This window comes from Anguilla rostrata, chromosome 8 (genome assembly GCF_018555375.3).
Source record: "Anguilla rostrata isolate EN2019 chromosome 8, ASM1855537v3, whole genome shotgun sequence".
In the NCBI taxonomy this organism is placed as follows: Eukaryota; Metazoa; Chordata; class Actinopteri; order Anguilliformes; family Anguillidae; genus Anguilla; species Anguilla rostrata.
Genome location: NC_057940.1, coordinates 5,350,402 through 5,377,838, shown reverse-complemented (window position 1 = coordinate 5,377,838; position 27,437 = coordinate 5,350,402). Strand labels below are relative to the sequence as shown.

Sequence of the window (27,437 nt, the reverse complement as noted above, 5' to 3'; positions counted from 1 at the left end):
TCAGTCGCCATCCTGGTAAGCAGTAAACGCATAATAAGTCACTGTGGATAAGAGTGTTCGTTAAATGAATGTACTCAAACAAAACAATGAGATTATGTTCTGGGATGATCAGCCGTAAAAAAAAAAACAGGACTTTCCGAGAAACTAATCCCCAAAAGACACTTCCCTCAATTTCTCCCTCTCATGCTCACACAAACGCACAGACACAAACACACACTCATACCTACACATGCAGAAGCACTCACACAAACACACACACATATGCACAAACACACGCTCACACGTACACACATATGCACAAGCACACACACACGTACACACACACGTACACACATGTACAATCATACAAATAAGCCAGTACAGATAATGGATGGATCGATAATATTCTACAGTGTTGGGGTTCCACAGTGTTGGTGGGGTACAGAGTGTTAGGTGTTAGAGTCAGCACCCACCGCGACCCCGCCCAGGATTAGTGGGTATAGATAATGGATGGATGGATAATACAAGTTCTACAGTGTTGGGGTTCCACAGTGTTGGTGGGGTACAGTACTGGGGCTTTACGGTGCTAGTGGGGTGCAGTTCTGGGGTCCTACTGCCTCAGTGCGTTTCCTGTTTCAGACTACGTGCCCCCACTCTGCTAAAAGCTCAAGTGAACTCAGTCAGTGCCCTGAATTATTGATAGCTGTCTGGGAGAGTGTGTGTATTTACTCCAAAATTAAAAGCCTCCGGTATCAGCTATCGAGAAAGAGTGCGTGTGTGTGTGCGTGTGTGAGTGAGAGAGAGAGAGAGAGAGAGAGAGAGAGAGAGAGAGAGAGAGAGAGACGAGTACCAATTCAGCACAATTGCAATTGTTAAAATGTATAACTGAAAGGCCAATAAGTGGCCTATAAATTAAACTGAGCTGAAGACTTTGGCGACTGTCCAATCACAGTGAAGGAAGCATAATTACTATCCGATAGCAAGGACTTGGTGATAAGCGCTATTAGTGGACCTGAAGCTACAGGCGCAGACGTGCATCTCGGTGAATGACAGTTCAACTGAAAACAAAGTAATGGTAGTTTTTCAGGTCAAGTGTAGCAGTGTTTGTTACTGTACTGAAAAACTCATTCAGCCTTGATGTTAGGCTATGTGTAAGTTTTGTTCTGTTTTGTTTTAAAATGGAGGTGAGCTGTCCACACAGATGCCCAAATATGTGTAGGGTTGGACTTGAGAAACGTGTTTTGTATGTATGATAGTAAAGTGGTAACTGTCCCTAGCTGGGTAGATATTGTTATTTCTATCGAAAATATGAATGCTATTCTATAAAAAGCCAAAAACTTACAATGGATACATGCTTCCTCTGCTACTTCACAGACCACCAATACAGTGTTTCAGGGGGATTTGTTTATTAATTAATTTATTTTAGTTTTGAGAAATACAAAGTCACTCTTCCCCCAGGGGCATTTGCTTTATTTTCCTAAATGGTGCTGAGGCTGGTTGAAGTTTTGAGAATAGAGATGTTTAAAATGGGCAAGAGGAAGAACAGAATTTAATGAATACAGGTAAGATCAGGAGCTGTTGACCACCTAAGCGTTGCTACAAATATTACCCCACACAATGTATAGCAGCACAATGCAGAATGATTGGCACCAAATGTATCTATTTATTTATTTATTTATTCACTTATTAATTTATTATTGTTTGTTTGTTTGTTATACACAGAGAAAAGAATCCGTCATAGACTGGGGGGAAAAAGTACATTTTGTTAATCTGTTAAATCTAACCGTAGCGCCAAGTCGTCTTTAAAAATAAAGGTGCCCGGTTGAGAGATGAGAGTGAGCGAGTGAAAAAGAGAGAGAGAGAGGGAGGGGGAATAAGTTTATTCCTCCTGGCCGCTCCGCAATAATTAGACAATTAAGACGCCAGGAAGGAAGAACACAACGGACTCATCGGCTGGTGGAACGTAAGTTTACCCCGCTTCGGCCACATTCAGATTTACTGATTTTAACAGTTTAATACTTTAGTATTAATATACGTTGTTGGCGTTGTGATTTAAGTAAAATGTGTACTTTTTTACTATTCTCATTTGAACGCATGAATTAGTTTCGCTTTTACGTCATTTATTTATTTTTTGTATTGTATGGTAAATCATCTACATTTTAAGCGCTCTTAGCTGTGATTATGAATTCTGATACGCGACTGATACAATTTTTTGTGTTGATGTACAGCCTACACGGTATATAAAAACATATGCAATTCCTCAGCTCGTGGGTTCAGATGACTGATGGGTAAAAATACAGACATCAAAGTAAAAATTTGTTCAACTTCACAAAGATAATGACAAACGGAAAGAGAATGCTATGCAGTTAATTTAGGCAGTTTAATTCTACAAAGCGGAAAGTTGCCCTTACTGTTAATTTGTATGTTCTACTTAAAATACCTAAATAACCGATAACCTATTCACTAAAATATTATTATTATTATTATTATTATTATTATTATTAAGTACACTAATTATTATTATATAACAATAATAATAATAATAATACTAATAATAATAATAATAATAATAATTAGTGCACTTAATTCTATTTATATTTGTCATAAAATTAAGTACACATTTTTCCGTCACAAAAGAAGGGGAAATCAGTCTTATTTCTTGTCCTTGTTGTATAGCAGCGTTAGATACACAGTTTTTAAAAGTGTTTCCATTATTGCGAACATAATTCAGAAAAATTGTTCACAGTTTATTTGGTCAAATTATTTATTTAGAACTGTGAAGACACATAGAGAATATGAATGAGGACTCAAACAGGTTTGATAACAGTGTGGAATGTACTATTGCTTCGTGAAAATCACTTACGCTATTTTTATTTTTAGATGAACTGTCAAATAGTCGAAAAACATTTTTTGCATAACGGTGAAATATAGGTTAAAGGCGGGATTTCACTCCACCTGAGATTATAGACCTATATTTACCGTCAACAGTGGTACGAAAGACCAGGGAATAATCTATGGTGGGTAGACATCATCAGCATCGTCATCATCAGTATGTAGCCTATACTTATTGTGTATTAAAAGTTTCTACATAGCAGAAATAAAAATCGAATGGCATTCTAATCCCTTTACATGATAAAGCAGGGCATCATCTTATGCCCGTATACCCTAAACTCAATTTTCACTTCTCATGACAACTGGATCAACGCAGTGATTTAAATTATTCTGTTTCCCTCTAATATCTAATATACAATCAGTTATCTAATGTCATAATGATCATGTGTTATTTTCTAAATGGGCAGGAGGCCTATCGTCACCTAATTTCCTCGCAGGAGGCCTATCGTCACCTAATTTCCTATTATTAAATATTTTGTCATGACACTCAATGACCTTCATGGTCGCATGCTGCTAGCCAGTGACTGTGGTCGGGACATACAGTGTAAGCATGTGGTTGTAACACGCTAACATACAGTGAACAGCAATACAAACAGGCACCTAGTGTCACTGTCCTTGCTAATAGGTTATAACTGTTGTTATTGCTGCTGGTAATGCTGCTACTGTTACTATTGCTGTTGCTAATGCTACTACTGCTACTGCTACTGCTAACACTGCGACTGTAACTGTTGCTGCTGCTGCCGATGATAATGATGCTGTGAATGTTGATGGTGTTTCTTTACAGATGCAGTGCAGCTGTAATTCTGTGATGGGATCAATCTCCCCTTCTTACTGGAGCAGAGGTCAGTTCCTGCTAGTGTACACTTTCTCTGTGTATCACAGCTAGTGTACACTTTCTCTGTCTGTCACAGCTAGTGTACCCTTTCTCCGTTCATCAGAGCTAGCGAACACATTCTCTGGGTATCACAGCTAGCTTACACTCTCCTGTGTGTCACATCTAGCGTGCACTTTGTGTGTCACATCCAGTATACACTTTCTCTGTGTGTCACATCTAGTGTACACTTTATGTGTCACAGGTAGTGCACACTCTCCCTGTGTGACATAGCTAGTGTGCACTTTCTTCGTGAGTCACAGCTAGTGTGCCCTTTGTGTATCAGAGCTAGTGTACACTCTCTGTCTGTCACAGCTAGTGTACCCTTTCTCCGTTTATCAGAGCTAGCAAACACATTCTCTGTGTATCACAGCTAGTGTACACTCTCCCTGTGTGTCACAGCTAGTGTGCACTTTGTGTGTCACAGGTAGTGCACACTCTCCCTGTGTGACATAGCTAGTGTACACTTTCTCTATGTGTCACAGTGAGCGTACCCTTTGTGTAGCAGATTTAGTGTACACTTTCTCTGTGTGTCACAGCTAGCGTACCCTTTGTGTGGCAGATTTAGTGTACACTTTCTCTGTGTATCACAGCTAGTGTACACTTTCTCTGTGTGTCACAGCGAGCGTACACTTTGTGTGGCAGATTTAGTGTACACTTTCTCTGTGTGTCACAGCGAGCGTACCCTTTTCCCGTCTCTCCGCAGCGGTGGTGTTCCCGGACTGGGCCTACAAGCCGGCCTGGTCGCCTGGGTCCCGGCAGGTGCAGCTGTGGCACTTCCTGCTGGAGCTGCTGGGGCACGGGCAGAGCGGGGCCATCGGCTGGGGGGGCGAGTGGGGCGAATTCGTCATCCGGGACCCGGAGAGGCTGGCCCGGCTGTGGGGCGAGCGGAAGGGGAAGCCCCACATGAACTACGACAAGCTGAGCCGAGCGCTGAGGTGAGCTGGGACACATATACACACACACACACACATACATACACATATACACACACACACACATACATACACATACTCACGTAAAAACACACACTCTCTCACACACATATACACACAAACATACACATTTCCACTCTCACACATACTGTAAATAAACAGATACACACACAACCACAGACATATTACACATATATTATACATGCACAAACAAAAACTGACACTCCCATTGTGACTTACTGCCCCCTGGTGCACACAGGTATTACTACAACAAGAGGATCCTCCATAAGACCAAGGGCAAGAGGTTTACTTACAAGTTCAACTTCAGCAAGCTGATTCTGGTGAACTACCCGGCCTTTCCCCCCTGTCACGTGGCCCCCCAGGTCAGAGTCTGCGGGAAATAACACTCCTTTAATATACTGAATTTGATACTTCAATTGTATACTAATTTATCCCCCTCCCCTCTAGCTCGTCCCATCTGAGGTAGGGGGGCACCTGTGTGGAGCAGGGAGAGAATCAGCGTTGAACAGAGGTAAGTGCTCAACATCCAAAAGGTATGTCACCATGACAATTTATATTTCCCTGGTAACCAATGCCTTTGCATGAATCAAATCCTAATGTAGCTGTTACTCTATCAGCATCATCTCCATGGTTGCCATATTGTTACTGTAGCAGTGTATCCATGGTAACTTTATTGTTACATTTACAAAAACACCATTTGCTCTTATACTTGTCACTTCCTGGGTTACTGTACTGTTACTGTATCAGTGTTGTTTCAATGGTTACAGTAACAGTAGTGTAGCTGTATCTATCTCCACAGTTACTGTACTGCTACTGTATCATTACATCATCATTGTAAATATACTATTACTATATCAGTGTAATCTCACTGGTTACTGTGCTGTTATTGGAATAGCATTGTCCATGGTTATTCTGTGCTTTAACTTGTCACAGTTTGCAGCAAAGCCATTAATCACATGCCTGTATTTCTCTTGATTGACAGCGGCACAGTCCATTCCACACTCTTTCCTGCTGCCATACTGTCTTCCTAAGCCCCTCCCCTTCCCGCAGACCCACACCCTTCAGGGTCAACTGCCCTATCTCTCTGACCTGCTGCCTCCGGGGACTAGCCAATCAGGGCTAGCGGGCCCTGTCACCACCAGTTTACCCCTCGCCCCAGCTCTGAACGGCTGGCCAACTGACACAGGGCGGAGTTTGAGCGGCTACCACACCTCTCCTCGTTTGGCCGCGGAAGAAGGGGAGGCAAAGAAAAGAGACGGGAAGTGAAAGAACGAAGAGGGAAAGAGAGAGTCGAACACAGGAAAACTCCGAAAAATGTATATTTTAAAACTATACGCAGTAAAATGTTCAATGTTCAATGAACTCTTACAGAGTATATATGGTCCTCATTGGACCTCTGTTAGGGTTGAATTAACTCTGGACATTTTACGACTTACAGTTACAGCAGAATCTCCTCCTATTTAAAAGTGTGCTCAAAAAATAGAAAAGTTATATTTTATTATATTTTGTTTTATAGTATTTTATAGTATATATTGCCCAATGAAAAGTATTTTAAGCAATAATTTTATTTCCCAAGAAAGATATGTGTTCAAATTATTCATACCCCTGTTTTCAAAACTTTGTACAACCTTCCTTCATGTAAGAACGCTTCGCATAATGTGGAATGACATTCTTTTTCAACATTCTCCTTCTTCTGACAACAAACCGACTGCTGTTGATGTGCATGGGCAAAAAGAGCCATTTTGGTTGCATCTGACCACAATGCCAGGGTCAGCTAAAGTTTGAACAGTACTGAAACACTTGCTTTGACACCTATCTTTTTGAGAAACGCAGTTATTCATTGCTAAAACATTTTTCTCTTAGAAATTGTCTTAGTATTTAAAAAAAAAAAAAACATTATTAGCTGTAGCTATGTCAGTGAAATGTGTATTTAATGGGTTTTCTGTGATACCGAGCTTGTGTCGTGCTTTGGGACAGTGTCTGAAGCACAGTAAAATGGCTGCTCAATTGTAATTCCAAAGGTTCCCTGTGTATTACCACACCACTGTGTGTGTGTATCAGGTGTGCACAATCCTAATTTCATCAATAATATAATAAAGAGGTATTTAAAGTGTCCTGTCACCTGTCATTCTTATAAGGGCAGGGAAGACTGTGCAATGCACCATTTAATACATGAAAAGCATAATGTATAAAATACACAAAATAGCAGAAAGGTTATGGCTATGGATTATGAGGTCCCTAAAATAATTCCTTTCCTCGAAACAAACTTGATGTTTTAATAAAGTATTAAAGCATATTTTGCCAGTTTGAATTCAGTTTGTATCCTACCTGCTTGGATGTAAAGATTTTGGGGGGTTTTCAGTCATTAAACCATTAGATATTCAGCACATAAACTGAAAACCCCCAACCAGGGTTTAAGTTACTGTTTTTAGCCTCGGACTCTATCTTCCGAAAATAGTATGCGTTACGCCGAAGACTGATTCAATGAGGGAGTCGCCACTTCATGAACGCGTTGCCATTTGCACTCCAATACAGCAGGTGGCAGTAGTACATCTCTCTTGGCCAACTGGTGAGAATGGCTTTGACGTCATTTTGGCGCTTCAGTATGAAGCGCGGGGAATTTTAGTGGAATAGGGGTAGTGTCGAAGTTGTGGGCTTTTGTCGCGTATAAGAATTTATAGAGAAGCGTAACAAAACGGAATCATGCAGAGAACCATTGCGTAAGTAAAATTTCCATGAGCCAATTGAGCGTAATTCACAAGCATATTTCTAGCTTGCAAAACGGAACATGAAATTTGCATTCTTGTCTCTGTTATTATTAGCGAGCTAGCAAACCAGGAAATGTCTGTTTTCATCTGTATTAAACCAGAGTATTTGTTCTGTGACGGGCGTATTCTTGTTGAGTATGTTCGTACACCTACACAAATTAATGCCCGTTAACTGTATTTTATGCCCTAACGAGCATGCACTTATGCATCTTATGGCGCGAGACCTAACCTTAGCAGAGTGCCTAGATTGCAGCCATCCGATTTATTTTCTGCTTTGAGTATTGCAAAAAAAAATTCGAATCAATTTACTAGATAACTAAATATATTTTGCACGTGAAATGTTCCGTGTATTTCGTCTGCTGACTTTACCTTGGTTGTTTCTGTAGCCAGTCGTGATATTACCGACCATCATAACGAGGTGTGTTTTTGCGCTTGACCGAAAATGGTCTCCGCGTCTTAACGAAACGTCACTGAAATAACTACCCAACTGACCAGTCAGTGGTCTGTTTTGTATTTCTTGTTTTAAATCCTGCATCTTTTACATTAAGGGAAGTCTAACTAATGCGGGATAAACTGGAAAATTGTCGATACGTTTTAACCTGTTAAAGTGTAAAATGTAGCTCATGGAATTGAACGGGCCAAATAAACACGAAGGTTGTCAATCCCTCTCTTCTCTCTCAGGTCTTTTTTTCAGCCCATGAAAGGGAAGAAGAAAGAGGAGGAGACCAGCGGTCCAGGAAAAGAGAGATCTGAGTGAGTGAGGAGGTCGCTGTGTTATGGGACACGTTCACTATGGGACACGGTCACTACCTCAGGAGGTAGACCGGTTGTGTGGCAACTGGGGAGTTGTTGGGGCTCGATCCCTGGCCTTGAGGATCCCATTGGACAATCCCTGTGCTGACAGACCCAGTGAATCACTGTGCCATATGAGAGTCCCTGTGCTCATGGACTTGATGAATCACTGTGCCATAGGACAGTCCCTGTGCTCACGGACTCGATGAATCACTGTGCCATACGACAGTCCCTGTGCTCATGGACTCGATGAATCACTGTGCTATTGGACAGTCCCTGTGCTCATGGACTCGGTGAATCACTGTGCTATAGGACAGTCCCTGTGCTCATGGACTCGGTGAATCACTGTGCCATAGGACAGTCCCTGTGCTCATGGACTCAGGGAATCACTGTGCTATAGGACAGTCCCTGTGCTCATGGACTCTGTGAATCACTGTGCTGTAGGACAGTCCCTGTGCTCATGGACTTGGGGAATCACTGTGCTGTAGGACAGTCCCTGTGCTCATGGACACAGTAAGTCAAGTTTATTAGACTCTATATTGTTCTTTCCTCTTTTAGACCAGTCAAATCTCCGCTCAAACCCCAGAATGGATTTCCGGAAGCCGATTCGCCGGTGAAGAAGACCAGTAAGCGCAGTCGGCCAATCATAGACAGTGACGATGAGGACACCGTTGGGAAGGAAGAGACTGAGACGGAGATGGAGACGGCCCCGCCCGCTCAGGAGAAGGTGAGGGTGACCGACGCAGTGACCGCCATGGCGCCGACCGAAGAGGCGCGTCCACACCGGATAGCGTAGCGAGCCGCAGTGCTATTCGTAGGCGTACGTAGCACGGCTGTGGAAGTGATGCGCGTGTTTAACTGCAGTGCTCTCTCTGTCCTGCAGGTGGCGGCAGTGAAGAGCCCTGCCCAGACCACTCCCTCGACGCCGGTTTCCTCAGCTGGCGTGGTTACCGCGGTTACCCCGGTTACCCCAGCTACTCCCGCCACTCCTGCCACTCCCACCACCCCGTCCTCCGTCTCGCCTAGCGGGATCCCCAAACGCAAGACAGGTCAGTGTTGCCAAGCGACCAGCCGCTGTGTCACTCACACGCTTGCTTTGCTCCGTGCGTGCGTGCATGCATGTGTGTGTGTGTTTCTGTGCGCGCGCGCGCGCGAGTGTGTTTGTGTGTGTGTGTGTGTGTGCCTGTGTGTGCTCATTTCTTTCGCGAAGATAGCCAGTGAAGTGTTACCTGCAGAACGGGCTGTATATGCAGAGAGGTTCACAGCCTTGATGTGTGGTGCAGTACAGCTGGGTGTGTTTAGTATGAAATGTCAGTTGAATATAGTGGGGTTAAGTGCGTGTTTAGTATGAAATGTCAGTTGAATATAGTGGGGTTGAGTGTGTGTTTAGTATGAAATGTCAGTTGAATATAGTGGGGTTAAGTGCGTGTTTAGTATGAAAAGGTCAGTAGGTCAGAGTGTCTTAAGAAATGTTTTCTTTCACTCTTTCCTTCCCAAGCCCGGAAACAGTTTCCGAAGAGAAAGCTGGACACTGCAAATCGTGATGAGGAAGAGGGAGAGGAGGAGGAAGAGCAGCAGGTGGTGAAGAGGGCCAAGCTAGAGACGGACAAGAGCGAGAGTGCTCAAGCCACAGGTGAGAGAGCTCAAATTAAAAAACAAAATTCCATTTATAAATCACACAAGTACTCCTCCCCCTCACACATGCATGTGCGTGCACACACACTCACACACACACTCATGCACACTCACTCTCTCACACTCTGTCTCTCTCACACACACGCTCACGCAATCACGAAAACATTTGGGGTTCTTTTCTCATGGAAGAAGGGAACAAGGAGGAGGTGAAGAAGGAAGAAGTGTTTGTGAAGACGGCAGAGCCTGTAGGAGAGGAGGAAGAGGAAGGTGCAGTGAAGGAGAAGAGTGACGAAGAGTCAACTGTCAAAACGGAGGAAGAAAAGCCACCTGTTAAGACGAAACCCATCAACAGCTTCTTTGGTGAGACTCTCCCTCTCTTTCCTGTACCGTTTCCCTCTGTACTTCTCTTCCTCTTGCCCCTGTCTCTATCCCTTTCTCCACACCTTTCTCGCCATAAGGCCGTTTTTACAGTTATGCTGAAACAACGCGGTTCCCGTGGTTTGTGTGACGCTGTGCGAACACTGTCGAACACCCTGGTGAAACTGCGCGTCTGCGTCGGTTGTGTGCAGTGGTTCTGATTTTTTACCGGAAGCCCCGCCTCTACTCACTAAGCAACCAATCGTTTGCGGCATTTTCGCAGCCTGTCACGCAGTTACTAGTCCAGAGAGGATCGCGGCACCCTGTGCAGCCTCTTGTGTGATGGACCCTCAGGCCCTGCTCCGGGTTCTTTGTTTCCACATGACCCTAGAACAACCTTTAGTCTCATTGGCTTTCCTGTCCCTCTCGCTATCCCTTTCCTCCTCTCTCCCTTAATCTGTTCATCACTCTTATCCCTCTTTTTTTTTTTTAGCCCCCAGGAAAGTGGCCGTAAAGCTGGAGAAGACGGAGGAGAAGAGAGGAGGTGGGAAGGAGGTGCAGGGAGAAAGAGAAGGAGAGGGCGATGGGGAGAAGGAAAGCGGGTAGGAAATGCTTCCTAACGCTTGGTTTAATGAGGACTGAGTCTGAGGGAGTTGCTGAACAAATGTTTTGTGCTGTTTGGCTCCTTCTGTGGCTTCTGTTTGATGGTCCCTTGCCGTGGTTCTTGATGGTTGGTCCGTGGTTTCTCTGTTTGATGGTACACGGTTGCCATGGTTTCTCCTTTTGATGGGATTTGGTTGCTGTGGTTTCTCTGTTTGACGGGTTTTGGTTGTCGTGGTTTCAGAAAGGGCGCCCTTGGCTGTAAACCTGCAGAGTACGACCCTTCACGCCCAAACTACCACCCTGTGGACCATGCCTGCTGGAGCCGGGGTCAGAGGTCAGGGACTGCTCTTTGTGTTTGTGTGTTTGCGTTCGTGTGTGTGCATGGGTTTATCGTGTGCCTCCAGTGCGTCTTCAGTGTTTGGTACGTTTATAGTTGTGTGTAATGTGTTTACAGTGCATTTGTGCATTTTCAGTGTGTCTGTGACGTGTTTACAGTGCGTTTATAGTGTGTTTACAGTGCGTTTATCGTGTGTTCACAGTGTGTTTACAGTGCGTTTATAATGTGTTCACAGTGCGTTTACAGTGCCTTTGTGCATTTCCAGTGTGTCTGTGACGTGTTTATAGTGCGTTTATCGTGTGTTCACAGCGCGTTTACAGTGTGTTTGCTGCTTTTGTCGCTGCTCCCTCAGGGTCCCGTACCTGGCTGTGGCTCGCACCCTGGAGAAGATTGAGGAGGAGATGGGCAGGTATGAGCTCCTGGGTGTGCTCGTGCGAGTCTGAGGTTGGGGAGTATGGTAGGGGGTTAATGGTTATGGAGTACTGTAGCAGTTTAGTTAAAGAATGTGGGAGGGGGTTATGGTTCAGGAGTATGGTATTAGTTTGTGGTTGGGGAATATGGAAAGGGTGTGGGTTTAGGGGTATATGGAAGGGGTGTGGATTTAGGGGTATATGGAAGGGGTGTGTGTTTAGGGGTATATGGAAGGGGTGTGTGTTTAGGGGTATATGGAAGGGGTGTGTGTTTAGGGGAATATGGAAGGGGTGTGGGTTTAGGGGTATATGGAAGGGGTGTGGGTTTTGGAGTATGGAGGGTGTGGGTTTAGGGTGATGGAAGGTGTGGGTTTAGGGGTATATGGGGGTGTGGATTCTCTGCTTACTTGCTGATCTCTCTCCACTTCAGACTGAAGAACATTGAGACCCTTTCAAACCTGCTGCGATCTGTACTGGTCCTCTCACCAGGTGTGTGTGTGTGTGTGCGCGCGCGTGCGTGTGTGTGTGTGTTTGTTACGTGTACTGTGTGTTGTGTGCTGTGTAGTGTCTGTGTGCTGTGTGACTTGTCGTGTAGTGTCTGTGATGTGTTTTGTTGTGTAGTGTCTGTGCACTGTGTGGTGTGTTGTATAGTGTCTGTGTACTGTGTGTTGTGTTTTGTAGTGTCTGTGTGCTGTGTGTTGTGTTATGTAGTGTAGGTGTGTTGTGTAGTGTCTGTGTGCTGTGTGACTTGTCGTGTAGTGGCTGTGTGATATGTTTTGTTGTGTAGTGCCTGTGTACTGTGCGGTGTGTAGTGTCTGTGTGTTGTGTTGTGTAGTGTATGCGTGTAATGAATACTTAATTTTTTTCCAGATGACCTGGTGTGCTGTGTGTACCTCTGTCTGAACCAGCTGGGCCCCGCCTACTTAGGGGTGGAGCTTGGCGTGGGAGAGACGGTGCTGATGAAGGCTGTTGCCCAGGCAACAGGTAAGACTCACAAAAGATGCCCAGATACACACACACACACATTCAGGTTGTAGAGTTGGAAATTTAGAAATTACTTTGACGTTAATGTGTTTTACCTTTCGCAGCTGTTTTTCAGCAGTTCTGCGCACCTTCTGTGTGACTACAGAAGTTTTTTTTTAAAAACGTATTTATTTTTTAACTCTACCAGCTTTACAGCGATTGCTATCAGTGATTGTAATCCGGAGGTTTGTGGTCTAAAGATAGAAAATGGTAAATGGACTGCATTTATATAGCGCTTTTATCCAAAGCGCTTTACAATTGATGCCTCTCATTCGCCAGAGCAGTTAGGGGTTAGGTGTCTTGCTCAGGGACACTTCGACACGCCCAGGGCGGGGTTTGAACCGGCAACCCTCCGACTGCCAGACAATCGGTCTTACCTCCTGAGCTATATCGCCCCACAAAATGCGCTTCAGTTTAACTCTGTCACAGGTTCTGCAGTGACGTCGCGTGACCAGAGGTTGTCCGTGTGCGTATTACCTGATTGTGTTTCAGAGCATTAACGGAGGAGTGTAGCACAGTGGGTAAGGAACTGGACTTGTAACCGAAAGGTCGCAGGTTCGATTCCCGGGTAGGACACTGCCGTTGTACCCTTGAGCAAGGTATTTAACCTGCATTGCTTCAGTGTATATCCAGCTGTATAAATGGATACAATGTAAAATGCTATGTAAAAAAGTTGTGTAAGTCGCTCTGGATAAGAGCGTCTGCTAAATGCCTGTAATGTAATGTAATGTAAATTTGATCTTGTTTTTGGTGGGAACTGTTTGCCGTGGCCTTGCAGCCTGCGTCTGAGGACATTGTGGCTTGGCTTCATATGTATTCAAAGTATTACTACGCAGGTCCTTGGAAGAAAAGAACTTGCACATAAGTGCGAAGGAGAGAAATGTCAGCGCAATATAAAAATTGATTTTTTATTATTTCAATTGTGCATAAATGTCAAGGGTGAATCAGCTTGTGTATACCTTTGGAAACATAATATTGATGCACGTGCTGTTTTGGAGTTTGGACTAATAAAAAAAAAAAATGTACACTATAACTTATATAAAATGAATTCTGCACGAAATGAACTGTCCCATGAACAGGATGTGCCAATCTTGCTCCCTCCATCTTAAGCAGTTGATTTATGCCGTCTGTGTCTCTCCGTCTCCAGGGCGACAGCTGGACAAGATCAAGGCGGAGGCGCAGGAGAAGGGGGACCTGGGATTGGTGGCCGAGAGCTCCCGTAGCAACCAGAGAATGATGTTCGCGCCGGCCAATCTGTCGGCGGCGGGCGTGTTCAGCAAGCTGAAGGACATCGCCAAGATGACCGGGAACTCTGTGAGCAGCCCCGACGTGACCGCCTGACTGGCGGTATCCATGGCAGCCGCGGGGCGATGGCGTTGTCATGGAGACCCGGCGGTCCTGTGGCAGTGTGACGCGATGGCTCCTTGCGGCTGAGCTGCTTTATGGCCGATGCACGCATAAAGCCAAAGATTTTTTTACAAAGACAATAAAATCATAATCGTCAGTTTCAACCGCGTAGCTGTTAAAGCTCACTCCACACCTAACGTGGGTTATATTTAAATGCTCAACAAAAAAAAACTTCTGGAAAAGTATAAATACTGGAGATGTGCCCCATCGGCTGCTGAATTTAAAAACGTTTATTTTAGTTTTGATGCAGTGAGCCTCCTGCAACTGGGGTGTGACGTCGCCGTGGAGACAACTGTGGCACGATATTGCATGAGCCCAGTTAGCAGATTTAGATACATAAATGTAGCACCATTGTTTTAGTCGCCTTCTTTGGGATAAGAAAGATTAATATTTTCACCAGTGACTTTGAATGTGCAGTCTCTCTAGTGAAGATTACTCTCTGTTGCCATTGGAGAGAGATCTCTCAGCCAATTTGCCAATGGGGTGACATCTTTTCCCACGGTCTGCCAATGGGATGACCTCTGTCTCCACAGTCTGCCAATGGGGTGACCTTGAGTGTAAATATGTCTCAACTCTGTGTCTCTCTCTCTCGCCGTCTCCCTCCCAGTCCATGAACAAGAAGATTGACATCATCAAGGGCCTGTTTGTGGCCTGCAGGCACTCTGAGGCCCGGTACATCATCAGGTCAGTTACCCGTCACACCTGAGGCTCACCTGTCACCTTTATACCTTTCCAGCGTTTCCAGTCCTGACCCTGGATTGGGGCGTTTTAGGTGGTTTATTGGGCTGGGGGCTGTGTATTTGGTTTTGGGATTTTGAGGTGGTTTATTGGGTGATTTATCGTTTATTTGGGTGATTTGTCGTTTATTGGCTGATTTATCGTTTATTGGCTGATGATTTATAGTTTATTTGCTGATGATTTATTGTTTATTGGCCGATTTATCGTTTATTGGCTGATGATTTATCGTTTATTGGCTGATTTATCGTTTATTGGCTGATTTATCGTTTATTTGATGATTTATCGTTTATCGGCTGATTTATCGTTTATTGGCTGATTTATCGTTTATTGGCTGATGATTTATAGTTTATTTGCTGATGATTTATTGTTTATTGGCCGATTTATCGTTTATTGGCTGATGATTTATCGTTTATTGGCTGATTTATCGTTTATTTGATGATTTATCGTTTATCGGCTGATTTATCGTTTATCGGCTGATTTATCGTTTATTGGCCGTGGGGCTGCAGGTCTTTGGCGGGAAAGCTGCGGATCGGGCTGGCGGAGCAGAGCGTGCTGGTGGCGCTGAGCCAGGCCGTGACCCTCACCCCTCCTGGGCAAGGTGTGTGTGTGTGTGGGAGGTGTTTGTGCTGCGTGTCCGTGCTCCGTGTGTATTTGTACTGTGAGTCTGTACTGTGCATGTCTGTGCTGCGTGAGTCTGTGTCTGTGCGCGTCTGTACTGTGTGAGTATGTGCTGTGCGTCTGTACTGCGTGCATATCTGTACTGTGTGAGTCTGTAATGCGTGCGTGTTAAGGTGATGATGGTGATGAAGATGCTGTAAGGTGATGGTGATGATGATGGTTGTTGTGCTGTGCGTGTCTGTACTGTGTGTGTCTGTACTGTGTGAGTGTGATGTGCGTGTCTGTACTGCGCAAGTTTGTTCTGCGCGTATCTACTGCACGCATGTCTGTACTGTGTGCGTCTGTAGTGTTTTATGTCTGTCTTTAGAAAACCAAGTCTGTTTGCTATAGTGGTGTATTGGTGGGTGTGTAACTCCAATACAGTGTTTGTGTGTAACTGATACAGTGCTGCTCTGTCTCAGATTTTCCTCCAAAGGTCCTGGATGCAGGTTTGGGGAAGTCTGTGGAGAGCAGGCGGAGCTGGCTGGAGGAGAATGCCCTCATCCTGAAACAGACATACTGGTGAGCCACTCAGAGCTCTTCCCTAGTTGTCAATCATGGTGTGGGCGATGCTGACAGTGTCATTTGGGCTAATGATGTGGGTGGGGCTAGTGGGCCTGGGTCGGAGCTTTAGGTAATTGGTGTTTGTCTCCTAGTGAGATGCCGAACTATGACGTCATCATTCCTGTCCTGCTGAAGGAGGGAATTAAAGAACTGCCCAAACATTGCAAGCTCACCCCAGGTAAGGCCCCCAAAACCCTGGCACCTCAAACTTGTGTGTGCGCGTGTGTTAATGTCTGTGTGAGATGGAGTGACATTGTGTGTGGGATGGTGTCAGTGTATGATGGTATGCTCTCTCTCTCTCTCCTCCCCCTCCTCTCCCTCTCTCCCCCCTCTCTCTCTCTCTCCCCCTCTCTCTCTCTCTCCCACCCCCCCTTCTCTCTTCTCTCCCTCCCACCCCCTTCTCTCTCTTCCTCTCTCCTCCCCTCTCCACCCTCCCCTTCTCTCCTCTCTCCTCACCTCCCCCTCTCTTCTCTCTCTCTCCTCTCTAGGCGTTCCTCTGAAGCCCATGCTGGCCCAGCCCACTAAGGGCGTGTCTGAGGTGATGAAACGGTTTGATGAAGCTGCCTTCACCTGTGAATACAAATACGATGGAGAGAGAGCTCAGGTGGGCCTGCTCATTCTCTCTCTCTCTCTCTTTCTCTGGCTGTCTGTATCTCTCTCTCTATCTCTCTCTCTATGAGTAGAATTTGAGTATTTTAAAATGATGCCCACTGATGATGTGCCAACTTTTAAAAGAATGTGGTTTATTGAGAGAGCTGTTTGTGTGGTAAATTAAGATGGAGATATGCTTATATTAACTGTGGTGGTTGGGTATTGTATTTCTTTTTTTGTTGTATTTGTTTTTTTTGTTTTTTTGTTGGGGTGTGTGGGTGGGTTGTGGATTTGTAAATAATGCTGGGATAGGTTTTAAGGTAGTTGTGGAAAATTTGGTGTTCCAATAAAGGAACATCGAAAGTCAGGCTCTCTCTCTCTCTCCCATCCTCCCTATGTGCTCTTTTTAGTGCACATCCTCCTCTGACCACTAGAGGGAGCGTGGTGCTGTTCTGTGCCCTGTTGTGATTGCGCGTCCCTAAGGGCACTTCCAGCACTGCAGTCCTTGTGCGCGGCGGTATTGATCGTTATCGATGTCTCCCCAGATCCACATCCTCGAGAACGGCAGCGTGCACATCTTCAGCCGCAATCAGGAAGATAACACCACCAAGTACCCCGACATCATCTCCAGGATACCAGGGGTACGCACATGCACACGTGCACCAACCTCAAATTCTGGCTTGTTTGTAAAGTGTTTATTTTAGTTTTTATGCGTATTACTGGGGACCTAGTCCCGGTAGCAGTGGCTTCTGCTGTCACCATTTTTTTCCTGTGGAACATGGCTGCCCAATCCAAGTCTATTGTCCTGTAGGTTTTCGCACCAACCCCAAACAAAGCACACCTCACTCAACAGCTAGAGCGGGGCTGCTTCATCCTGTTCCTGTAGATCTACCATCCTGTAGGTTTTCACTCCAGCCCCAACAAAACACACCTCATTCAACAGCAGAGATCTCATTGAGCTTCACATTAGTAGAATCAGATGTGCCAAACTAGGGTTGGAGTGAAAACCTACAGGACAGTAGATCCCTAGGAACAGTGGCAGCCGTGTGTGAATTAGTTTTAGGTTGGAATGAACCCGGTGCGATCTCCAGCAGGTGGGCAGCCTGCAGTTGATGAGGTGGCTTTGTTAGGGTTGGAGTAGTGAAACCCTGTAAGGATGGTAGATCTCCAGGAACAGGGTTGGGCAGCCCTGCTCTAGCTGTTGAATGAGGTGTGGCTTTGTTAGGGTTGGAGTGAAAACCTACAGGACAGTAGATCTCCAGGAACAGGGTTGGGCAGCCCTGCTCTAGCTGTTGAATAAGGTGTGGCTTTGTTAGGGTTGGAGTAGTGAAACCCTGTAAGGATGGTGGATCTCCAGGGGCAGGGCTGGGGCCTTTTCTGTGGAGTGTGTATCTGAACCCCATTTTTCCACCCCACCCCCCGTCTCTCAGGTGAAGAGGGAGTCAGTGCGCTCCTGTATCGTGGACGCGGAGGCTGTGGCGTGGGACAGAGAGAAGAAGCAGATCCAGCCCTTCCAGGTGCTGACCACGCGCAAGAGAAAGGTGAGTCTGATGGCTGTAGGCGCTGTCGTGTACACGTAGCCTGCGCCTGTACGCCTGCACGCCGTACTGCTGTACTGCCTGCCGCCTTACCCCTGTACACTGTACCGCCGTCCGCCTGTCTGCTGTACCTGCCTGTGCCTGTACCCGCCCTGTACTCCCGACTCCCTGCGCCCTGTACCGCCCTGTACCGCCCTGTACCGCCCTCCTGTAGCCTAGCCCTGTCGCTGTGCCTGTACCGCCTGACTGCCTGCGGTTGTGCTTTTTGGGTGATTGTTCGTTTGTGTGTTACAGGATGTGGACGCGTCGGAGATAAAGGTCCAAGTGTGCGTGTACGCCTTTGACCTGCTCTACCTGAACGGAGAGGTATGCTGGTGATGATGATGATTAGAGGTTTTGTAAGATGATGATGATGATGATGGAGGTGCTGTAAGATGAAGGTGGTGAGGATGATGGTGGTGTTGCTGTAAGATGAAGGTGGTGATGATGATGATGGTGGTTGTGCTGTAAGGTGATGATGATGGTTGTTGTGCTGTACGGTGATGATGATGATGGTTGTGCTCTAGTCTCTGGTTAAGGTGATGATGATGGTGATGGAGATGCTGTAAGGTGATGATGATGGTTGTGCTGTACACTGATGATGATGATGATGATGGTTGTTGTGCTGTATGCTGATGATGATGGTTGTGCTCTAGTCTCTGGTTAAGGTGATGATGATGGTGATGGAGATACTGTAAGGTGGCGATGATGGTGATGATGGTTGTTGTGCTGTAAGGTGATGATGATGATGATGGTTGTGCTCTAGTCTCTGGTGAAGGTGATGATGATGGTGATGGAGATGCTGTAAGGTGGTGATGATGATGATGATGGTTGTGCTCTAGTCTCTGGTTAAGGTGATGATGATGATGATGATGGTTGTTGTGCTCTACACTGATGATGATGATGGTTGTGCTCTAGTCTCTGGTTAAGGTGATGATGATGATGATGGAGATGCTGTAAGGTGGTGATGATGATGGTTGTTGTGCTCTACACTGATGATGATGATGATGATGGTTGTGCTCTAGTCTCTGGTTAAGGTGATGATGATGGTTGTGCTCCAGTCTCTGGTTAAGGTGATGATGATGATGATGAGGATGATGATGATGGTTGTGCTGTAAGGTGATGATGATGATGATGGTGATGATGGTGATGATGATGATGATGATGATGATGATGACGGTGGCTGTGCTCCAGTCTCTGGTGATGATGATGATGATGATGATGGTGATGATGATGATGATGATGATGTGCTCCAGTCTCTGGTGAAGGAGCCGTTGTCCCGGCGGCGAGCCCTGCTGAAGGAGAGCTTTGAGGAGCGGGAGGGAGATTTCGTTTTCGCTCAGGCGCTCGACTCCGACAGCACGGAGACCATCGGGGAGTTCCTGGAGCAGTCTGTCCGAGGTGTGTGTGCGCGTGTGCGTGTGTGTGTGTGTGTGCGCGCGTGTGTTTGTGTGGTATTCCACTGTTGTGTGTGCCATGTGGTTTGTGTGTGTTCTATGTGATCGGTGTGTGTTGTATGCGACTGGTGTGTGTGTGTTCTATGTGACTGGTGCCCGTTGTTTGTGTGTTGTATGTAACTGGTGTGTGTTGTTGACATTTTCACTCAGACTCATGTGAGGGGCTCATGGTGAAGACTCTGGAAAAAGATGCTACTTATGAAATTGCCAAACGCTCTCACAACTGGCTGAAGGTACATACACACACACTTTCTCTCTCTCACACGCGCGCACACACACACAGACGCACACACACTTTCTCTCACACACACACACACACACACACAGATGATCTGAACTGCCGCTCGACCCCCCCAGCTGAAGAAGGACTACCTGGAGGGCGTGGGGGACACGGTGGACCTGTGTGTGATCGGGGCCTACCTGGGCAAGGGCAAGAGAGCTGGGGCCTACGGGGGCTTCCTGCTGGCCTGCTACGACCAGGAGAACGAGGAGTTCCAGTCCGTCTGCAAGGTCTGTGCGTGCGTCCGGTCGTCCGTCTGTCTGTCCGTCTGTCCCGACCGTACGTCTGCAAGGTCTGTCCTACCGACTGTCTGTCCGGCTGTCTGGCTGTGTGTCTATCTGTCCGACCATCCATCCGTTTGTTTGTCTGTCTGTCCGACCGTCTGCAAGGTCCCTCTGTCCGTCCGTCTGTTCCTCTGTCTGTCTGCAAGGTGTCTGACCAACCGTCTGTCTGTACGTCTGCAAGGTCTGTCCGACCGTCTGTCTGCAAGTTCTGTCCGACCGTCCAGCCGTCCGTTCGTCTGTCTGTCTGTGTCTGCATGGGCAGCCTTGTCTGTCTTTTCTTGCGGTGTTACAGTGTGTGTCACAGCGGTTGGGTATTTGTACATATAAACACTCCGGGGGGGATTTCAAGACCAGACTTGTTATGATGTTGGATACCATCCAGTTTGTAGGCCAAACCGAGCTCTAGGTGCACTTTAGCGGTAAGAAAATGGCGAACATTGTTGTGCTGAGTGGCCGGCTCTCCTCATCATGTCTTATGTCATGTCTCATGTAATGTCTTGTGTCATGTCTTATGCTATTTTATGTTATGCTATGTTTTACTGTTATGTTGTTATGCTGTGCTACATTATGTTGTGTTATGCTATACTATGCTGTTACGCTATGTTATGCTTTGCTAGGATCTGTTATGCTATACTATGTTATGTTATGTTATGTTAGGCTGTGATATGTTATGCTATGCGATGCTATGTTATGTTATGGTATGGTATGCTATGCTATGCTATGTTATGTTAGGCTATGATATGTTATGCTATGCGATGCAATGCTATGTTGTGTTATACTATGTTACATTATGCTGTCCTATACTATGCTATGCTGTGCTATGCTATGTTATGCTATGCTGTGCTATGCTATGTTATGCTATATTATGCTGTGCTATGCTATGTTATGCTATATTATGCTGTGCTATGCTATGTTATGCTATGCTATGCTATTCTATGTTATGTTAGCGCACTCGCGTATGAGTTTGGAACGCTCTGCTGCTGTGTCCGTTACTCCCTTTTCTCTCGTCTGCAGATTGGAACGGGTTTCAAGGATGAGGATTTGGAGCAGCATTTCAAGTTCTTTAAGGTACCGACTCGTTTCAGTTCTTTAAATGTACCGACTCATTTCAGTCCTTTGTGACATTCATGACAATGACATTTAACGATATGAGATGTTCATGGAGCTCATGAGATTAAAACATTGTGTTATTGTTACTGCATTTCTTTACAGGAACATGTCTTACCCAAACCCCGCTCGTATTACCGCATCGACCAATCGGCTGAGCCTGACGTTTGGCTCGAGGCGGTGCAGGTTTGGGAAGTGAAGTGTGCCGACCTGTCTCTGTCTCCGGTGTACAAGGCAGCCATGGGATTGGTTAGTTCAGCTGTCACTCAATGCACCTCCTGCAGAAGCACACACACGTTTTTTATTTTTATATTTAAATGGAAAAACATAAAAATCAATGTCACATTTTATGGCTGAATATACAAATTAATGTTAAATTTATGAAAAAAAATATTTAAATAGATATACAGATCTGATTTACATTTATGAATAAGAAATTCACACCTCCTTACCCTCTCTCCCCCTCCCTCTTACTCCCTAATCCCCCTCTATCTTTCTTTCTTTTTTGCCTTAACTGTCACTTCCCCTTTTTTATTTCTTTCTCACCTTAACTCTCCCCCTCTGTGTCTCCCTCTCTTTCTCCCTTTGTCTCCATCTCACTCACTCCCTCTCTCTCTCTCCTTATCATTCCCTCTCCCTCTGTCTCTACCTCTCTCTGTCTCTCTCTCTCTCCCTCCCTTTCTCTCTCTCCGTCTCTCACTCTCTCCCTCTCCCCGTGTCCACCTCTCCCTCTCTCCTTCTGTCTCCCTCTCACTCACTCCCTCTCTCTCCCTCTCCCCCTGTCTCCACCTGTCTCTCTCCCTCCCTTCCCCTCTCTCTCTCTCTCTCTCCCCCCCTCCCTCTCTCTCCAGGTGGACCCGGTGAAGGGCGTGTCTCTCCGCTTTCCCCGGTTCCTCAGGGTCAGAGAGGATAAAAAGCCGGAGGACGCGACCAGCAGCGCGCAGGTGAGAGAGAAAGCGGCGGCTGTTTAGCGTGAGAGATAAGGAACTGCACCACTAACTCCGGGGTTGCAGGTTTGAATCCCAAATGACGCTGTGTAAATCACTCTGAATAAGAGCATTTGCTAATGTAAAAAAAAAAAAACTAATGAATGACAGGATTTATTTTTATTTGCTGTCAATTTTTCTTTTGTATTTACCAGTAACTCATCTCAAAATCTTGATTGTGTACTTACACGTCTGAAATGTCTTTGTCCTTTTGATTTCACGCGCATTTCCTGTTTTCCTTTTATCTCAGGTTGCCGACCTGTACGGGAAGCAGCAGCAGATTCAGAACCAGGGAGCAAGCAAACACAGCCTGGAGGACTACTACTGATGCCTTTTCGATTGGCTCCTCGGATACTAGCCCTTCATTGGTTCCTGGAAAAAACTGTCCCCCTTCTGATTGGCTCTTGATGTGTGCTTCTGTGCTGTCTTAAGGATTTATTTTGTGATGCAGTGCCCGTTTAGTACTGTAAGTGTGTAGCGTTACAGTAGCGTTTTCTCACAGTGTCAGTATTGGGCACTGCAGAAATGTTCGGCTTAATTTCAATTTATGTAAATAATTTCTTCTTGTCTGCTTTGGACTGAAATAAAAAAATTATATTTTAGTACCTGACCATGGGGTGTGTCTCGTAGCGTAGCCTGTAGAGCACCGTCCACCTGCTCATTGTGCGCCACGATGTTGACGGTTCGAATCCCGTCTGTGTGGTTCGAATCCCATCTTTGTCACACTCTCTCTCTCTGCCCCCTCTCTCTCTCTCTCCATTCTTCCTGTTTCTCTTCACTCTGCTGTCCAGTGAAGCTGAAAAAGCCCTAAAATATATATATTTATATATATATTTCTGATTGTAAAAATGCGATTGTAAATGAAGATAATCTCCACCGATGGGTCACACTTGAGCGGTGTCTGTGCTGCTCTCTCTTGATTGGACAGCAGACGCCCCTGTGCTTTTCTCACAGCTGCTGTTTGAGAGCAGATGTTTGTTCAGCACTGCCACGATGTTTCTGTTGAAGAGAAGTTAGCCAAGTCAGGAGAGCTCGTTTACATCTGTGCTTGAATGTGGACGTTGTGATTAATGGAAGTGTGTGTGCGTGCGTGTGTGTGCTCATGTCCGTATGTGCGAGATGCAAAGGGTGTGTGTGTGTGTGTGAGTGAGAGAGAGAGATGATGTATTGCGATGTGTGTGTTTGTATGTGAGGTATGATGCAATGCAATGGAAGTGTGTGTGTGTTCATGTTTGGATGTGTGCGCGTGCGTGTTCGAGTGTGTGTCCACGTGTGTGTGCGATGCGATGGAAATGTGTGTGTGAGATATGATGCAATGCGACGGAAGTGTGTGTGTGTACATCTGTGGATGTGTGCGCGTGCCTGTTCACGTGTGTGTCCACGTGTGTGTGTGATGCGATGGAAGTGTGTGTGGGCTGTGTGCTCAGAGCAGGGATTGTGTCTGCAGCAGAGGAGGTTGAATGGGGTCTCTGTGCTCCCTCTGACTGTGGCTCTTCCCACGGTCAGCGAGTCGGGCACAGACTCCACAGCGCCCCCTCTGGTGAGCCCAGGCTACTGCAGTCTGTGGCAGCTGTGTGTGGAGCGCTGTTAACTACGGTGCGACCGACCGGCCCAGCTGGACACGAGCATTAGCCTGCGCTGTCCCAACCTAACCCAGGTGCTGATCAGGGGAATAGCCAGGAATTGTGGGCCCCCATAATGCACTGGGCGGGAAGCATATTGCAAATAATTCATGCCTGCGCCCACCTTCTTCCCCCTGGTTTAGAATTATTACCAACTTTATGAGTTATTACCATTTACGACACCACTGCCATGGACACAAAATGTGGGCTGGCATATTCAAAAGGTCCCTGACAAAGAGAGAAATGTCTTTTTTTTTCTTTTCTTTTTTTTTAAAGTAACTCCAGCTAAATGTTTAAATTCGGGAGTTTTGATTCTAACATCAAGTTAACATAGTTATTCAGCTTGCACATTATAAAACCTGTGTCACAAACATGCTATTTATTGTGAGCATATCGAAGCTTTCATTTGTAATGTGTTGGTTTATAATCTTCATTGGATTTGAGAGGCTAGCTAGCTATCAATGAAGAAGAGCAGCATTACCCGAACGCACCCTTATATCCTAAACGTCAGCTTGGAAGCTAAATAGAACTTATTTCTGGGAGGTTCCAGAATCTTACTGTAGCTACATCTGAATGTCACTGAGATCTGTTTATAGCTTCCCTGGATTCGCCCAGGGACGGTAACCATGTGTTCCTTATAAAAGACAGGTTACAAAATCACCTGAACACTTAGGTGTATGAAGTGTTCAGGTGATTTTATGAATATTCAATGTACAGAATATAAAGTGCCGGTGGGCGGAAGGCTGGTGGGTCCTGTTCCACTAACACACGAACAGAGCAAACCTTGCCATGAACTTAATATATTAATACAATTTATTTGTGTTGTACAGAAACTGAACGACCATAAATATTTCTGTGCTGCAGAACTGAGGAACAAAATAACAGAGCACCGAAAACCAAAATGTTTTGAAATCCCCCCCGACCCACCCCACCCTGTTTTGAGTTTCTCCTCTTTCTCCTCTTTCCCCCCCCCTGCGATTTTTCGTACACAATGGCCCCTCTCAGTTCGCGACAAATGCGTTTGTTCTCCCCTTTCTCTCCTGCCGCATCCTCTCCCTCTCCTCCTCCCTCCATCCCTCCATCCCTCTCCGTCCCCACCCCATGGCATGGTTTTGGCGCTCTGTGTGACATCTCTGCTGTGCCAGAGAGGGAGGGGAGGGGAGGAAGAGGAGAGCAACAGTCCCATCTATTGTTGGGAGCCCAAGCCCCCGGAATACCGTCCCAAATTTTCGGACCGCCCCGCTGGGAGAAACGGCCAGAATTCCGGCACCTTTTTTTCGCCGGGTTACCCGCGCCCCTTTCTCTCTCGGGCGCCCGCTTTGGGGTTCGGGTGTTAAACCCGGGGTGCGCGACTCGGGGTCCCGTTGGGGCCTGGTCCCCGTGCCGCTTTTTGTTCCAACCAAATAACCTCATTTTTTTTTAGTTTTCTGCACGCTCTACACACTGCTGGTGTCACTCGCTTGCACTCGAGCACAGTTAAATATTTGGGAGGCGACACAGCTCAGGAGGTAAGAGCGGTTGTCTGGCAGTCGGAGGGTTGCCGGTTCGAGCCCCGCCCTGGGCGTGTCAAAGTGTCCCTGAGCAAGACACCTAACCCCTAAATGCCCTGGTGAATGAGAGGCATCAATTGTAAAGCGCTTTGGATAAAAGCGCTATATAAATGCAGTCCATTTGGGCTTAGCTTAGCAGTCTGCGGGTGTAGCTGGTGCTTGTGCGGATGTTGGATGTAGACGTGATTGAGCTGCACATACATAATGGCTAATGTTGGCATACACAATCCTGAAAAATGATCAGCCTTTTTTTTTCTGCACCCCCCTGGTGTTAAAGTTTGGAATTGGATGAGAGGGTGAGGTTCGTTAGAACCCGATTTCTGTCACATGATCTCCCATTCACGCCCCTGTCCCACACCTTGCATCCAGATTCAGAAAACACAGCCATCACATATACGGAATATCGTCTTGGCACGTGCTCATAAAAAAACTTTAAAAGCACGTAAAAAAAAAAAGCTATCACCAGAGACATAGATATGTGCAAATGTGCAAATAAAAGTGCAGTGTTATTGTCTTTATTGCTATTTATTCAAAGGTCCTGTTGCAGTAGGGATGAAGGATTCTTTTGTAAACGTTCCTTTTTTTTTTTGCTGGATGGGTTTTGAAACGGTGTCCGTGGGAGATGGGAGTGGTGGGTTGATGGGGAGTTATGTCGGGCGTGTGTGTGGCCTTGCGCAATGCCCGTGGGTCCTAACAGTGTACAGTGCTGACGGGGCGGGGCGGCGGCTGCGGGAACTTCTTGGAAACCCCAATCTGAGATGTTCGGCCTCCTCTGCAACCCCTCTCGTTCGTCTCAAGAGACGCCAGGCTCGAGGGAGCTCTCTCCTGGATCCGAGAGGTCGGTTATGCCCTCGTGCTGCCTGCATATGGGCAGGGTCTGGCCCGTCCATCACGTCACATGACATGGGTCCATCCATCACATGACACGGGCCCCCAGGGCCACGCCGTCTGCGTATTCGGTGAGAGACGGTCCGTTTCCATTGCAATCTTGTCCCGTTAGTGTACACGGGACGAGGGGATCAGAGATGGAACACAGCCCTGTGGGGGGGGGGACCCCTGTGCTTAATCGCTGTTTGGAATGTTTCTATTTCAAAATTCAAAGTCAGTGTTCTGGAACCGAAAAGCAGCTGGAATAACGGTCGGAACACTCCCAAGCTGAAACACGCACTCTGTAAATAATTGTGTCCTTAAGTCCATCTGGCCTTTAAGTTTTTTTTATTTTATTTTTTTCCCCCCATCGCTACATTTCATTACGTTTTTCAGAAGCACAAAATCAAATTAATTGCATTTTAATCCAGCATTAGTCCTACATCAGGAAAATTAATTATATCTACAGTGACATTGGTCATGACTATAGATGCAATATTTAATCATAGCTACCATGGTTTTACAATCAAGACTAGTAGAATGTGAATGATATTTACAGTGGTTTTACAGTTATGACTTTAGAATATGAATATATTTACAATGGTTTTACAGTTATGACTGTAGAATATGAATGATATTTTCAGTGGTTTTACACTCATGACTATGTTTAGAATATGAATGATATTTACAGTGATTTTAGTTATGCATTCATGGAGAAGATGAGTCATCTCATCTTTTTTTCCCTCAAAATTCCAAGTCAGTGTTCTGCTTTCAAATACCAGTAGTTTCAAATACCAAATACCAATAGCAGTGATTGTGACATCAGCATTAGAATGTTGTGTCAAAAACATTCTAATCATGTTTGTGACCTCACATCTTAAAGGGTTTGAGGGTAATTTTGAATGTATACTGAAGCGCAGTTGTTTTTTTTAGCATCAAGTCCCCTAAGGTGAGGGTCAAGTGGCGGGCTAGGGTCTCTCTCTGTGTCCTTGTGTCACCCCATCTATTTATAACCGATTTCTCTCTCTCCCTCTTTTCATCCCTCTCTCCTTCTGCCTGCTACAGGAATGACGGGAGTGGGAGAGGCCTGGAGACAGGGACAGAATGGAGGCATTGTTTCCACTTTT

At 45.9% G+C, this 27,437-nt stretch overlaps 2 protein-coding genes across 3 annotated transcripts; both read left to right on the top strand.

Moving 5' to 3' along the window:
* The first annotated feature begins 2,774 nt into the window (after positions 1 to 2,774).
* On the top strand, positions 2,775 to 5,964 carry LOC135260301 (ETS domain-containing transcription factor ERF-like). The gene is made up of 5 exons (XM_064345544.1): positions 2,775 to 2,814; positions 4,449 to 4,680; positions 4,937 to 5,060; positions 5,146 to 5,209; positions 5,885 to 5,964. The coding sequence occupies exons 1-5, from the start codon at positions 2,775 to 2,777 to the stop codon at positions 5,962 to 5,964; spliced, it is 540 nt and encodes a 179-aa protein (XP_064201614.1).
* Positions 5,965 to 7,265: 1,301 nt separating this feature from the next.
* On the top strand, positions 7,266 to 22,881 carry lig1 (ligase I, DNA, ATP-dependent). 2 transcript variants are annotated; one of them, XM_064346022.1, is made up of 27 exons: positions 7,266 to 7,418; positions 8,148 to 8,219; positions 8,817 to 8,985; positions 9,142 to 9,307; positions 9,757 to 9,891; positions 10,086 to 10,253; positions 10,744 to 10,852; positions 11,095 to 11,187; positions 11,543 to 11,599; positions 12,031 to 12,089; positions 12,471 to 12,584; positions 13,771 to 13,937; positions 14,638 to 14,714; positions 15,275 to 15,366; positions 15,848 to 15,947; positions 16,082 to 16,167; positions 16,478 to 16,593; positions 17,126 to 17,221; positions 18,011 to 18,121; positions 18,413 to 18,484; positions 19,414 to 19,558; positions 19,765 to 19,847; positions 19,972 to 20,124; positions 21,193 to 21,246; positions 21,391 to 21,534; positions 22,137 to 22,229; positions 22,522 to 22,881. In XM_064346022.1, exons 1-27 carry the CDS (start codon positions 7,402 to 7,404, stop codon positions 22,597 to 22,599), a joined length of 2,826 nt encoding a protein of 941 aa, XP_064202092.1. In that variant the 5' UTR covers positions 7,266 to 7,401; the 3' UTR covers positions 22,600 to 22,881. The 2 variants fall into 2 exon arrangements, with proteins under 2 accessions (XP_064202092.1, XP_064202091.1); XM_064346021.1 differs by having other exon boundaries at positions 10,083 to 10,253.
* The last annotated feature ends 4,556 nt before the right edge of the window (positions 22,882 to 27,437 follow it).

What these genes read in the sequence shown, in the direction of transcription:
- lig1 (XM_064346021.1), top strand. An exon ending in GATCCCCAAACGCAAGACAG is followed by an intron (nt 9,308 to 9,756) that starts GTCAGTGTTGCC and finishes TTCCTTCCCAAG; the next exon opens with CCCGGAAACAGTTTCCGAAG. An exon ending in TGCTCTACCTGAACGGAGAG is followed by an intron (nt 18,485 to 19,413) that starts GTATGCTGGTGA and finishes GATGTGCTCCAG; the next exon opens with TCTCTGGTGAAGGAGCCGTT.
- LOC135260301 (XM_064345544.1), top strand. Translation starts at nt 2,775, where the DNA reads ATGAATGAGGACTCAAACAGGTTTGATAACAGTGTGGAAT. An exon ending in AAGCTGAGCCGAGCGCTGAG is followed by an intron (nt 4,681 to 4,936) that starts GTGAGCTGGGAC and finishes TGGTGCACACAG; the next exon opens with GTATTACTACAACAAGAGGA. An exon ending in CCTGTCACGTGGCCCCCCAG is followed by an intron (nt 5,061 to 5,145) that starts GTCAGAGTCTGC and finishes CCTCCCCTCTAG; the next exon opens with CTCGTCCCATCTGAGGTAGG.